Consider the following 14,660-nt stretch of genomic DNA (forward strand, 5'->3'; position numbering starts at 1 on the left):
CAATGAGCCGTGGTTATGCCACTGCATTCCAGCCTGGGCAACCAAGCAAGACTCTGTCTCAAAAAAGTATAATAATAAAAAAATAAAGAATTATAGCTGAGGCATGAATAGTTAAGAGTAATTAAAAATAACTGGGTGGTAGGCTTAGAGAACATTTCACTTTGTGAAAAACAGAAAAATTCTGCAACAATGGAATATAGTTTGAATTCTGAATCATGGACTAAAAGCTTTGCAGACCACACACGTGTGTATGTCAGAGACTCCAAACAAGCAAGTCATAGTCTGGGTACATGATAAAATCTCACAGGAAGCTTCCTCACATATTTCAGATCTATCTCAAATTCATATTCACAGATATAAGAGCTGAGAAAGGATGGTTTTGACAGGGCTGAACTGAGCTATGGTACGAGTAACACTCATTCCCAGAAAGGCTCTTGGTTTGAATTTCCTTTAAAAGGAGATACAGCTGCAAAAATCTGTTTCACAAATGTGCTAACTATAAGCATTTTCCACAGTGTTTAATAAACTATGCAGATAAGAAAATATTATTGGCAAACACACTAATAAAATGCTCAAAATAATCAGATACTAAATGCTTGTAGCATGGCATGCAAATCACCAAAAATTAATGTGCTATGCTTCATATAAAATCTCCAGTAAGGCCAGATGTGGTGGTTCACGCCCATAATCCCAACACTCTGGGAGGCCGAGGTGAGAGAATTACCTGAGACCAGGAGTTTGAGACTAGCCTGGCCAACATAGTGAGACCTCATCTCTACAAAAAAATTTAAAAATTAGTGGGACATGGTGGTGCACATCTGTGGTTCTAGCTACTTGGGAGTCTGAGGTGGGAGGATTGCTTGAGCCCAGTAGTTTGAGGTGCCTACACTCCAGCCTAAGTGACAGATACTTTGTTTGTCTCTAAATAAAAAAAATTAGTTAATTGAATCTCCAGTCAGTTGATATATCCAAATTCTTCCCATGATCATTTTAAAAACTTTAGTCTTAGGAGAGTAAAAGACATAAAAACCTAGTCATGGGCATAAGACTTCTTATAAACAACTCAGCCTAATGAGAAATAGATCCTTTATTTAAGTGTCATTTAAGTATCTATTTCTTCATTGATCTGTCCATTTATTAACTCATGTAACAATCATTTGCAGACACCTACTAAGTTGAGGTAGTATAAACTACAAATTCAAGAAGTTTGGTAAGGGAAATAAGGGAGATTGAGTGACAGCTTGAAGGGGAAGATTCTTTCAGGCCTGTGGGAACGGAGACATTATTGTGGACTTGAGGGAGTTAACGTGATAGTCCTCGTGTCTCCAGACACTCTCTCTCTGTTAGGAAAGCAAGATTTCTATCCCCAGAGTATGTATGTGTCATGTCTGGACTGCAGTGGCACAGAGCTGTGTTCAACGAGTGACTACCACTCTGCTGTGTGCCCTGGGACTCAGGGTTCATTGATCAATCATTTCTACCTGGAAGGTAACCATGAGGACTAATGGAACCAGTGTGTACCAAGCGTCTGTGAAGTGTCTGGTCAATGGTTATCCATAAAGCTACTGTATGGCCATATGTAGGAAGAATACAGACGGTGGGGTAAATTTTTCCCACGTGTAACTCTCACAACAAAATAGCATTAAATACTTAATGTTTCTGGCTAAAGACCATTTCAAGACTTGCAGGACAAAAAAATAGGAAAAATATCTGACACTCAAATGGAGTTACAAAATTAAAAAAGCTGAATTCCCAAGCTTACAAAAATATGAAGCAAGACTGAAATTTCAAGACCGAGTTTAATATGGAAAAATATAAATATATTTGAGGACTTTCACAGAGCGGCCAGCATGAATCAACCAAGAAAACCATGGAAATAATTTGCCTGCCTGGAAATAGTCTGGAGTCAGCTGACACAGCCACACTCATGAGAGCCCTCTTATGCTTGTCATAAGGAGTAGAGGAATAATTTCAGAAATTACATTTAAAAGAGAATTATGGGGGAAGAAGATGCTCCTAGAGGAAATAAATAATCTGGATGTGAAGAGCAAATACAAATTTAACATGTTTTGAGCTTCTTGGAAACTATGCTAAGTCTAGGCATTGCTAGGATTTGGTAGGATTTAATCCCAAGCTTTCTGTTCTAAATTTTTGTTTTCTTTTTTACTCTGAAATAAATCACATGCTAGCACCAGCTGCAAAGTTACATATGTTGCATTAGAAGATCTTCCGTGAATACCTAACTGCAAATTGCAGGATTCAGGGCCGTGTGAATCTAGGCTGGCTGCTTAACCAAAACTTAATTTAACTTTTTTTGCTTTTGAAACTTTTTTTGCTTTTTTTGGAAAAAAAAAAAAAATGAAAAGCTGTTTCAAGCAACCAGTTTCCAATCCACGTCAGCAACTGTGACATTTAATGAAACACCATGAACATTTAGCATGAGAGCTCTGGACTCAGACGCCGGGGAGCTTTGCTAGAGAAGGGAGGACAAAGCAGGCATGATGTCGGGGCTTGTGTGGAACTCCAAGGCTCTATTTCCAGCTTCCATCAGAGAACTTCTGTTTTCATCTGGTTTTCAAGTTTGCTTTCCAAAAGGGATTTTGTTTAAGTAAAGGATACAGAAGTTTATAAAAGTTTGAAAACTCCTGGACTGTAGGATGTGCAGGCTCTTGCCAGATGGGACAGTGTAGGAGACTCTTCCAGGCTGACGTCTTATGCAACTTCCCATCCAATTGCAGATGGTCAGGACGCTGCTTTCCTGAGTTAACCTATTAACTGACCCTTGTTACCCAGGCCTCAGTAGAGCTAGGGGTGTAACCTCTTCCCACTAACTAGATTCCCTCACAATCGAGTATATCTGCCACTCCTTGACTTTTAAGACATAGCCTATGTTCACCCTGTAATGTGAACAGCCCCTTTCACTATTTTCCTTGTCCATGCTGGAGTCACTACAGTGGCAAGTGTTCTTTGGTCTCTGCCCCACCCTCCCTCTGATGCCTGTGAGAAGGAAAGGATTTCATTTTCGTGAGAAATTCTTCCTGTTCCTCTTACCCTCTTGAAATTACGTTACTCCACTTAGATGAGGAAGTTGTGGTTAAATTATTAGAGAGGATACGATTTATTTCAAAACAATCCAAGATATATTGAAGTATTGTTTATGAGTAAGATATCAGTCTTGGCGCAGCAACGAAACAGGAATCCATAAGGGGAGGAAAGTCTTGAAAAGCAAACCTGATACAGTGGAAAAGGTGGGAGACACCATAAGGTGCTGGAGTGTTAAAACAGAGGCCAGGGTTTCTCCACTGTATGTTTCCAATAAATGCTTCCAAGGAAGGAGAGTGGGGCATGAGTGGAGGAGCTACAGAGATAGACCAACTTTTCTCATCAAGAATGCTACAGATTGGTAGTACCCAAGACAACTTAATGTGGAACGTAAGTATATGAATATACATCTTTCATTACAGAGCCATGTAGTTATTTTAATGGGCAGGAGATGCTAAATAAGATCTTTTGAATGGAGGAATGCATAAATATATGAATGAAGGCATACATGAAAGAATAAATAAATGCTGCCTAGCATCAAAGAGCAAAGATATACTCATATCAGGGGAAAAAAGTATGATTAAAAATAAGACCCCAGAGTCATGCTCAGTCTCTTTCCAACATTTTCATCATCTGGTACATTCGGACAGGTTTCAGAGAAGGATCCTATTTGTCCCATGATGATGATGGGCAAGGCCTACAGAGGGTGGGGAGTTATCTCATACTCCACCTGTGGATGAGGAGTCTTCTCAGGTAAGGCTCTTAAATCCTAGGCCTGAGTAAATTTTTTCAAATTTTATTTTAGACAGGGTCTCTCTCTGTTGCCTAGACTGGAGTGCAGTGGCACGATCACAGTTTACTGCAGCCTCAACCTCCCAGGCCCAAGTGAGCCTCCCACCTCAGCCTCTTCAGTGGCTGAGACTCCAGGTTCATGCCTCTATGCTTGGCCAACTTTAAAAAATGTTTGTTTGTTTGTTTGTTTGTTTTTTATAGTGGTGGGGTTTCACCATGTTGCCCAGGCTGATCTTGAACTCCTGGGCTCAAGCGATTCCCCTGCCTCGGCCTCCCGAAATTCTGGGATTATAGGCTTGAGCCACCATGTCTGGCTCTGAGTAAAGATTAAGGGAAGCCATGGTGCTATTGCAATAGGGTACCAGGCAGCTTAACAAAGGGAGAAGGGAACCTCAGAGAAACCCAAAGAGCCACCATAAAGTGAGTGCTGGAGGAGCTGAACTTCAGTCAGCACAGGTGATGAACAGCTATAAGGTGCGCAGTGTTAGTAATTCCACCCTCTGCCCGGGGAGCAAGGTATGTGGGGAAACCTGTAGCACTTTATGACCATCAGAATTAAGTCTTTTTTAAAAAGGTCATGGAGTATTCTTTGACCTGTGTATATAACAAGAGCCTTTCTCAAATCACATAGAAATGAATTGGAGGAAACCACTGTTTACATGGCAGAGTGTGTCTCCTTCACACACGTCTTGTTTGAAGTTAATCATGACATTGCAACACCAGGTGATTCTAAGTAATCTGCTAGGAGTCACCATTTCTAATGATTGCTTAATCTATTCATAGCTGATCAAGAGGATGTTGTAAAACATGAGTCACATAGCCTCCGGCTTTCTAGAAAGGCAAGGACTCTATATATACAGAGGGAGCTTCCTAGCTGGGATATTGAAGCAGCAGGAAGCTGAGAAGTCATCACTTACCTTGGGCTGAGAAAGAAGACAAGGGCCAGTATGCACAGCTTTCCTCCACTGCTGCTGCTGCTGTTCTGGGGTGTGGTGTCTCACGGCTTCCCAGCGACTCTAGAAACACAAGAGCAAGATGTGGACTTAGTCCAGGTAAATGCTGCATTGCATCTGACAATAATGCAAATCTTTAGTTTGTATTTTTCTGCAGTAATATAATAGAGTTTTTTAAGGATAGATTTCCTATAAAGAGATTTTTTTTTTTTTTTTTTTGCTAGAAACAGCACCCTCCCCCAAAAACGTATCTAGCCATGCATAGGCTCTCCTTTTCCAGTTGGAGGTGAGAGTGAACTAAAGGAAGAGCATCCAAACCTCTCTCCACAAATTGTAGACTTGTAACAGTATGCAAATCTTGCTCTATAAAAGTTGCTCTGCTATGAAGTTCTTACTTCACAGTAATTAATAGTAGGAACATTTCTACTCTGAAATCTCATTTCTCACCAAAAATAAGGATAAAAGCAACTGCGAAATCTAAACACAAGCTTTAGAAGCAGTTCTCTGTTCTGGCTAAAACTTAACGCCATCAATTTTTAGAATAATGAGAAAGATTTTCCATGCAGTGTTTTGACAATTTTCTTTCTTCAGAAATACCTGGAAAAATACTACAACCTGAAGAATGATGGGAGACAAGTTGAAAAGCAGAGAAACAGTGGCCCAGTGGTTGAAAAATTGAAGCAAATGCAGGAATTCTTTGGGCTGAAAGTGACTGGGAAACCAGATGCTGAAACCCTGAAGGTGATGAAGCAGCCTAGATGTGGAGTGCCTGATGTGGCTCAGTTTGTCCTCACGGAGGGGAACCCTCGCTGGGAGCAAACGCATCTGACCTACAGGTAGGCAGATGGAGGGCCAGAGTGAGAGAGCTATTTCCCACGATAGTGGTAAGAAGTCATGTCCAATGTGTCTCTATCTTGTTTCATTCTAAGGATTGAAAATTACACGCCAGATTTGCCAAGAGCAGCTGTGGACCAGGCCATTGAGAAAGCCTTTCAACTCTGGAGCAATGTCACACCTCTGACATTCACCAAGGTCTCTGAGGGTCAAGCAGACATAATGATATCTTTTGTCAGGGGAGGTAAGTTCTTCTTGTAGAACCTTAACCTCACCTTGCCCTTAAATCTCGTAGCTGTGCAGCTGGAATTGCTTGTTTAAGAGGAATGTTGATTTTATGGGCTCAAAGAGGGAAACTGCATCACATTTGATGGAAGTCTATTGGCCTCTTAAGAAAGCTAATGCTTGCCCTGCTGGCTTAGCTTCCGTAAGAACCACAAGGAAACTTCACTGACTTCTGTTTCTTTCAGATCATCGGGACAATTCTCCCTTTGATGGCCCTGGAGGAAATCTTGCTCATGCTTTTCAACCAGGCCCAGGTATTGGGGGGGATGCGCATTTTGATGAAGACGAAAGGTGGACCAACAATTTCAGAGGTAAGTCAATCAAATTTGCCTCTCTCAATTCTCCCCCCTCCCTTTCATGTTTCACTGTAATATTGGTTGATTTAGTTGAAAGAATCATTCGTAGAAGTATATATTTTTCTATTACCACTCAGAAAATCAGTGATATATTTAGAAAAGTGAAAGATCTTTTCTGCCGGCTAACAACATCTTAACAGTGACGACTAGGCCACTCTAAAATTTTTATTAAGAAACTGTTGAAAACTTTGATGTTTTACTTGTGGGCATCAACATTAAATCCTTTTAATTAGAAGAAAACAGCAAAATTTAACAGTGGTCATAAACTTACGTGGAAATTAAAGAAAATGAAGGCTTTTTGTATTTTCCAAAATTTCCAGCAGTCAACATTTATCAGTTTTGTAAATAAGAAATATATTAAATGTTAGGCTGGGCGCAGTGGCTCATGCCTATAATCCCAGTGATTTGGGAGGCTGAGGCAGGAAGGTCACAAGGTCAGGAGTTCGAGACCAGTCTGACCAACATGGTAAAACCCCATCTCTACTAAAAATATAAAAATTCGACAGTCATGGTGGCACATGCCTGTCATCTCAGCTATTCAGGAGGCTGAGGCAGGAGAATCACTTGAACTCAGGAGGAGGAGGTTGCAGTGAGCCGAGACTGCACCACTGCACTCTAGCCTGGGTGACAGAGCAAGAATCCATCTCAAAAAAAAAGAAAAGAAAAAGAAAAATATTTAAAGTTAGTAGAACTTTATTGCTTCTCTGCAAAATAATACGTGTCATTTAATCATTGATAATATTGACTAATCCGTGGTGGGCTTTCAGTCAGCTGAATTTGTCTTTTAATTGTATCAGTGTAATCATAGAGTTTAGATTTTAACCTGTCTCTTCATTGTTAATAAACGCATGCCTTCTGCCTTCGGAAAAAAGATATACATACACATATTTCAAAAAGTCACTGATAAAATAGGAGCATTCTTCCTTGTAGTTGTAAATTATTTATTAGTTAAATGCCTCAAAACTGAATACATTTCAAATAATTACAAATGGATGTATTGGCCTTTTTAGAGTACAATTTGTATCGTGTTGCGGCTCATGAACTCGGCCATTCTCTTGGACTCGCTCATTCTACTGATATTGGGGCTTTGATGTATCCCAGCTACACCTTCAGTGGTGATGTTCAGCTAGCTCAGGATGACATTGATGGCATCCAAGCCATATATGGTGAGTATGGAGAAAAGCATTACCGACAAGGGCCTGGTGGTCTTTATACCTATTTCAGATAAAACAGTCATTAGCGATATCCTTGAAGAAGCTGTCTTCATTGTTTATGTGGTTTTCTAACACTAGGCAAAACTAACTGCAGGTATTTTGTTTTCCTTAGGAGGTTCCCAAAATCCTGTCCAGCCCACCGGCCCACAAACCCCAAAAGTGTGTGACAGTAAGCTAACCTTTGATGCTATAACGACGATTCGGGGAGAAGTGATGTTCTTTAAAGACAGGTAAGATGTCAGCTCTTCTTTGTGATCTGCATTTGTAATAATAACAACATTCACTACTATGGTTAACGATTATGCTTCACATGTTACTTATTTCACACTGATTTACATCTATAATTATATGGTAGCAACTGCATGCATTTGTACAACATAATGTACTTGTAACAACTTTGTTTTTCTACATGTATTAGGTTATCTGATCCTCAGAAAATAGAGTTGATTTAGAAAATCAGTATGTATGATCTTGTTTTACAGATCAGCAAAGTAAGTCAGAGAGAAGGAAAGAGATCTTTTAGGGGCATAGAGCTCATTGGTAGCAGAGCAGTTATTGGTCTTCTGTCCCCTACTTAGGTCTCTTTTCATTATGCGACTCTTTATCATGATAAGTATCATAGGACTTTCTTAGGAGAAAGTGGTCCTTTCCATAGCAACGTCTCGCTGATAAGGGTTGCATAGCCATCCTTTAATTATCTCCCGTGCCAGCCTGGAAAAATGGCCCTCCCAAAGCCTATTTTCTTGAAGGGTCTCTGTTGCCCCCTGGAGGCCCAGAGAAGAAGAGATGGGACAGAGCCAATGCTGGGAAAGTCTCCAAGAACTGATGTAATCCCTCCTGGGACAGATAGGGGTAACGTGGTGCTTCCCTCTTCAGAGAAGAATCCCAGTACTTCCTCTGCAGCATGTGGACTCAAAAAGGTTGGGGTCATCTCACATGCAAGGAGGAGGCCTGCTGTCTGTACCATAGTGATTCCTAAAGGATCAGGCAAAATAACACACTCTTTTGGTGTATTATTGCACACTGCATTTGGTGAATGATGTAGTCCACAGAAAGATCAACACATAGAAATTCAGGGTGGTCTGAAAGACTGGTTCTCTGCAGCCTTTCAAGTGCTATGGCACTGTTTTACTACTCTGTAGTCGCCTATCTCCTAGAATTCTGGGCACTGGCTCATAATTCTTTCTGCTCACTCTTTAGTTTTTAAGTGTAAAAGATAAGGCTGGAGGTAAACTATACAGGGTGTGGTTCAATGCTGGGACAAGTTAAGAAAACAGATGGTTTTAAAGGAAACCTCTCAGTACAGCAGGACACACCTATCAAACCAAATAGTACTAGATGGAAGGGGACCAATTTGAGAATTTGCCAGAATTGAAAGGACACAGAGATCATTTAAATGTCACCACGTCGGGGAGACATGAAATGCTAGAGATAGAGATAGTAACTGATTTGCCTAAGGCATCACAGCCAGGCAGAGGCAGGATGGGACCTAGAAGTCAGGTTTCTGACAGCCAAAGCCATAGGCTTCCCTGTGGCCTGGAATCTGGAGCTCTTCTGTGTCAGCCCGCATGACAGTCCATGCTGTGCTGTTACCCTGGTCCCTATAAACTCTATAATCCACTTTGTGTAAGTACTACTAACCAAGGGACAACAAAGGGAGTGGCTGCCAGACCTCAGTTTAAAAATCAACCTTAGCCTCTTACCAGCTGGGTGGCCTTAGACACCTCCCTTAGTCTCCCTGACCTCAGTTTCTCATCCTCAAATACTCTCTTGTAGTGTCCTTGTGATAAGGTCTGATGTAAGGACTGGGCCTGGTGTGTTGTAAGTAATCACTAAATATAGGATATTAGAGTCATGGTCCAGCTGGTAATGTGCACAGCCGATCCCTAATGGCTCACCAAAGCTGACTGTTAAATTTTGAAGAATTTTGCATGTTAACTGTGAACCATAGCCATTATTAAAAATTAAATTATAGGCCAGGTGCATTGGCTCACACTTGTAATCGCAGCACTTTGGGAGGCCGAGGTGGGGGAATCATTTGAGGTCAGGAGTTCAAGACCAGCCTGGCCAACACGGTGAAACCCTGTCTCTATTAAAAGTACAAAAATTAGCTGGGCGTGTTGGCCTGCACCTGTAATCCCAGCTACTCAGGAGGCTGAGGCAGGAGAATCCTTGAACCTGGGAGGCAGAGGTTGCAGTGAGCCAAGATTATACCACCGCACTCCAGCCTGGGCAACAGAGTGAGACTCTGTCTCAAAAAAGTAAATAAATAAAAAATAAATAGATAAAACTTAAATTATATAAACAAAATTAAATTACATTAAAAGGTAATAAAATAATTTAAACTCATCTCTTTGTCATAATTTTACTGCATTTTTCTACTTGTTTATGTTCTTAAAGTTACTTGTGCCTATTTTATTTGTATGCTGTACAACGGTGCTCCACTGAGACTCGTGAAATTCATCATAATGGGAGTATTTCAACCTAGTGAAATCAGCAAATGCTATAAACCAACCCTCCTTTGGGGAGCTGAATGTTAAACATTTACCGGCACACCTCTAATGCCAGCAATAAGAAGGAGCTGGAGCTGGATGTCTGCCAGAGATTACCAGAAATTAGATGGAAACTTTTCTTTCTTTTTTTCTAATCAGATTCTACATGCGCACAAATCCCTTCTACCAGGAAGTTGAGCTCAATTTCATCTCTGTTTTCTGGCCACAACTGCCAAAAGGGCTTCAAGCTGCTTACGAATTTGCCGACAGAGATGAAGTCCGGTTTTTCAAAGGTAATCCTTCTAATTATTTTTCACTGTTTTAATAAATCAATTTTTTATTCCCTTTGGGGCTGAGATATAAGGGTACTAGCTACATTCTCTCCAGGGACTTTTGAAAATCTCAGTCTCACCAACCAAATCAATGGAAGTCCATCAACTTAACTAAACAGTGCATAGTGCATTTTGGAGTCATTTTAAACAAAAGGCAAATGACTGCAGAAAGAATGTTCTGGCCTTTTTAATGAATCTAGATTTACAAAAATGTTTTCTGCACGAACTACGTATTTAAAACCCCCTTCATATTCCTGGGAATACTCAAAGTAAAAATCGAGACTTGGGCCAATCCTACAGAGGATGGAATAGAAAGATTTTGTTGGTATGATTTCCTAGACTCTATTTCAATACAAACTACCCTCTTGAGAAGGGGAGAGGCTCCCAGTAGGCAGTTAAGATAGGGGATGCCACAGCCCTGCTGTAAGAGTGTGGTCCTCAGACCAGCAGCATTGGCATCACCTGACAGTCTGTTACAAATTCAGAATCTCAGGTCCTGCTTCAGATCTTCTTTGATAGAATCTGAATTTTAACAAATTTCGTGGGCAATTCATATGCACATCAAATTATGAGAAGTTCTGAATACTGTGAATTGATTGGGAGAAACTTCTTTGATTCTGTCAGAATGAAACACAATCCAATGATCAGCTCCTGGACTTTGAAGACACTGTGTCATGCACAAGTATTTTTACAAACATGTGTTTAGCATAGTACAATGAGTAAGACATTTGACTCAGCCATACACTCAAGGCAAAGAATTAAATGCAGGTCAGGTGGGCCAAATGCTTTGAAACAGAATTTCTAGCCTTTAAATTATGAAATTAAAGGGATGTTAGAGACAGAAAGTTTCACATTCCTCTTTCATGAGGGGTAAATAGCACGTGTGTACAATAAGAGAAATCTTGGCTTTAGTATATGAGACCAGCTTTATGTGATGAGGGGCTTACTGAGTATAAACACGGAAACTGGACACAGCATTAATTCAAGTATTTGGAACTGTCTTCTAGCCAAATGCAGTGATTTGAATCCAGGATTGCAAATCCTTATAGGTTGTGAGTCACTACAGCACTCTGCCCTTTATTATACAAATTGTTTGAACTTCCACAGTCCATGAGCAAACCTGCAGAAATGAAGTTTCTATCACCAAGGTGGCATAATTAACTCTTTAGTCATTTGAACATCTGACTTTTGAAAGAAGCCCCCAACCCCATAAATGAGTCATTCTCAAAGCTTGCTGCAGATTACAATCAACTAAGAAGCTTCAAAAGATAGACACATTTAATTGGTCTGGGATAGGGTCCTGGCATCAGTATTTTCAAAAATCTCCCTAGATGATTCTAATCTGCAGCCAGGGCACTGCACTAGCATGTGAAACTAAGAACTTACCTAGAAATTAACTTACTGCCTAGTGAAGTCTTAGGCAAGTGTTTTCATCACTGTTTCTTGATTGGCAGGGAATAAGTACTGGGCTGTTCAGGGGCAGAATGTGCTACCCGGATACCCCAAGGACATCTATAGCTCCTTTGGCTTCCCTAGAACTGTGAAGCATATCGATGCTGCTCTTTCTGAGGAAAACACTGGAAAAACCTACTTCTTTGTTGCTAATAAATACTGGAGGTAAGTTTAAGTGCGGAGAATGTTAGGGCCTTAGTTCTTTCTACATAAAAAGTTCTAGAATACCCCATTTCAAAGTGAGTCTCAAACTGCCTTGGCCAGCATCCTTTTCTGCAAATGGCTGGTGCCAATCTATCGTCTATTTAGTCTGTTGACCAACAGTCATCACACAATGCCTGTACTGGGAATCCAGAGAATGTAGGGGGATGAATTTTAAAAGGATGTAGAATTGAGGGCATTCATCTTAACAGAGCTTCTTTGGCCAAAAGTTACTTATCTTCCATAGTATGTTACCTCAATAGGACATAGCATAGAACCTACTGGAGAATTCGATGTTGGATTTCAGAGGGGTCTTAAAGGCCTTTTAGTTCACCCAACATTCCACCTTACCCCATCTACTCCCCATTTCACGAATGATCTATAAAATGAAATATTCTGGTTAAATTCCTCATGGTGTATTTTCTGTAATGATTTTGAGAGGGTACATGTTTAGCAAAAGGTCTGACACTCTTAACTCTTTTCTGACCAGGTATGATGAATATAAACGATCTATGGACCCAGGTTATCCCAAAATGATATCACATGACTTTCCTGGAATTGGCAACAAAGTTGATGCAGTTTTCATGAAAGACGGTAAGCAAATATGCATGTATTTCCTCCATTTCATTGCCATAGCAATAACATCATTATTGTTAGTTGGAACAACAAATGCCAAAAAGATCTGCACTCACAAATGAATTGGTTTCTCAAGAATTCAAGTTAAACCTAGAAACTACTTGTATAATGTAGTAAGTCTCTTTTGTTTTGTTTCTAGGATTTTTCTATTTCTTCCATGGAACAAGGCAATACAAATTTGATCCTAAAACGAAGAGAATTTTGACTCTCCAGAAAGCTAATAGCTGGTTCAACTGCAGAAAAAATTGAACATTACTAATTTGAATGGAAAATACATTATGTGAGTCCAAAGGAGGTGTTTTCCTGAAGAACTGTCTATTTTTTCACTCATTTTTAACTTCTAGAATCACTGATACACAGAATATAATCTTATTTATACATCATTTTGCATATTTTTTTACAATTTAGAATGTAGCCCTTTTTGTACTGATATAATTTAGTTCCACAAATGGTAGGTACTAAAAGTCAAGTTCGTGGCTTATGGATTCATATAGGCCAGAGTTGCAAAGATCTTTTCCAGAGTATACAACTCTGACCTTGATCCCAGAGAGCAGCTTCAGTGACAAACATATCTTTTCAAGACAGAAAGAGACAGGAGACATGAGTCTTCACTGGAGGAAAAGCAGCTCAAGAACACATGTGCAGTCACTAGTGTCACCCTGGATAGGCAAAAGATAACTCTTCTTACACAAAATAAAGAGTTTTATGTTTGAAATAAAGTCAACCTTGTTTCTACTCTTTTATATACTTTCTATGATATTTATTAGTTATTTTCTGATGACACAGTCACACTTACAGAGACTGCTTTTCAAATTTGAAATGAGAAGTAGACAATATTAAAAAAAATTCATGTGGGAAATTAGGATATACAAAATTAGGATATACAAAAATCTCAAATATTCTCTATTCACATGGAATTTATACTACATAAACTGGGGTGAGGGAGGGGAATCCGTTTCCCTTGCCCCATGTATGGATTCCAAAAGCGGTTTTAGATAAAATCAGTGACATCATGGTAGAGCATTCTAGGCGTATGTCATTTTCTCTCTTCTGAACATATGGGAGGGTTCCATTTTCCCACAGTCCAACTGCTTGCAGAGTTGGGTGGTGGGCAGTGGGGCATCTGACTACTTCTAACCAGTGGGTTGAGTGAAGAAGTGAAAAACATCATTTTCAGACTGGAACATTTAATTGAGGGTGGAAATTTCTCTAGTAGTCTACTCCTTCTGTCCTTCTGTGGTGGTTGTAGAAGTACATCATGAGAGAGTTGCCACAAGACAGAACAAGCTGAATTGCTGGAGATAACTGCTTTAAATAGTTACACAAACCTCAGTAGACTTTGCTTAAGTAGGAAATCAAATTTTAGGCTGGCCATGGTGGTTCACACCTATAATCCTAGTATTTTGAGTGGCTGAGATAGGAGGATTGCTTGAGCCTAGGAGTTCGAGACCAGCCTGGGCAACATAGTAAGGCTCCACCTCTACAAAAGAAATTTTGAAAATAGCTGGGTATAGTGGTACACACCTGTAGTCCCAGCTACTCAGAGGGCTGAGATGGGAGGATCACTTGAGCCCAGGAGTTGGAGGCTGCAGTGAGTCATAATCCCACCACTTTATTAGTCCGTTCTGACGTTGCTATACAGAATTACCTCAGACTGGGTAATTTATAAAGAAAATAAGTTTAATTGGCTCATGGTTTCACATGCTGTACAGGGAGCATGGCTGGGGAGGCCTCAGGAAACATAATCATGACAGAAGGTGAAAGAGAAGCCGGCATGTCCTACATGGCTGGAGCAAGAGGAAGACAGAGAGCAGGGGGAAGTGCTACACACTTTCAAACAACCAGATCTTGTGAGAACTCACTCACTATCACAAGAAGAGCAAAGGGGAAATCCACTCCCATGATTCAATTACCTCCCACCAGGTCCCTCCTCCAACACTGAGGAATTACCATTCCGCACAAGATTTGCATAGGGACACCGAGACAAACCATATCACCACTGTACTCCAGCCTGGTCTACAGAGTGAGATTCTGTCTCTAAATATATATACAACTTTTATTTGCTAATATA

At 40.3% G+C, this 14,660-nt stretch overlaps 2 protein-coding genes across 3 annotated transcripts in view; one reads left to right on the forward strand and one right to left on the reverse strand.

Annotated features, from left to right (window-relative positions):
- The first annotated feature begins 4,645 nt into the window (after window positions 1–4,645).
- On the forward strand, window positions 4,646–13,334 carry MMP1 (matrix metallopeptidase 1). Its single transcript, XM_003910602.5, has 10 exons — window positions 4,646–4,886; window positions 5,379–5,623; window positions 5,717–5,865; window positions 6,092–6,217; window positions 7,273–7,428; window positions 7,589–7,706; window positions 10,128–10,261; window positions 11,755–11,917; window positions 12,444–12,547; window positions 12,729–13,334. Exons 1-10 carry the CDS (start codon window positions 4,782–4,784, stop codon window positions 12,836–12,838), a joined length of 1,410 nt encoding a protein of 469 aa, XP_003910651.1. The 5' UTR covers window positions 4,646–4,781; the 3' UTR covers window positions 12,839–13,334.
- Window positions 4,752–14,660, reverse strand: part of LOC103877852 (endogenous retrovirus group K member 7 Env polyprotein-like) — a 337,491-nt gene continuing 327,582 nt past the window's right edge. The window contains exons 5-6 of one of the 2 annotated variants that reach the window (XR_004177627.1): window positions 7,656–7,732; window positions 4,752–4,850 (exon numbers count right to left, since the gene is read on the reverse strand). The gene's annotated coding sequence lies outside the window, so the exon portion shown is untranslated. Of the gene's footprint in view, window positions 4,851–7,396; window positions 7,478–7,655; window positions 7,733–14,660 lie in introns of those variants that run through there. The other variant, XR_004177628.1, reaches the window with a different exon arrangement.

Source organism: Papio anubis, chromosome 12 (assembly GCF_008728515.1).
Source record: "Papio anubis isolate 15944 chromosome 12, Panubis1.0, whole genome shotgun sequence".
Lineage (NCBI taxonomy): Eukaryota > Metazoa > Chordata > Mammalia > Primates > Cercopithecidae > Papio > Papio anubis.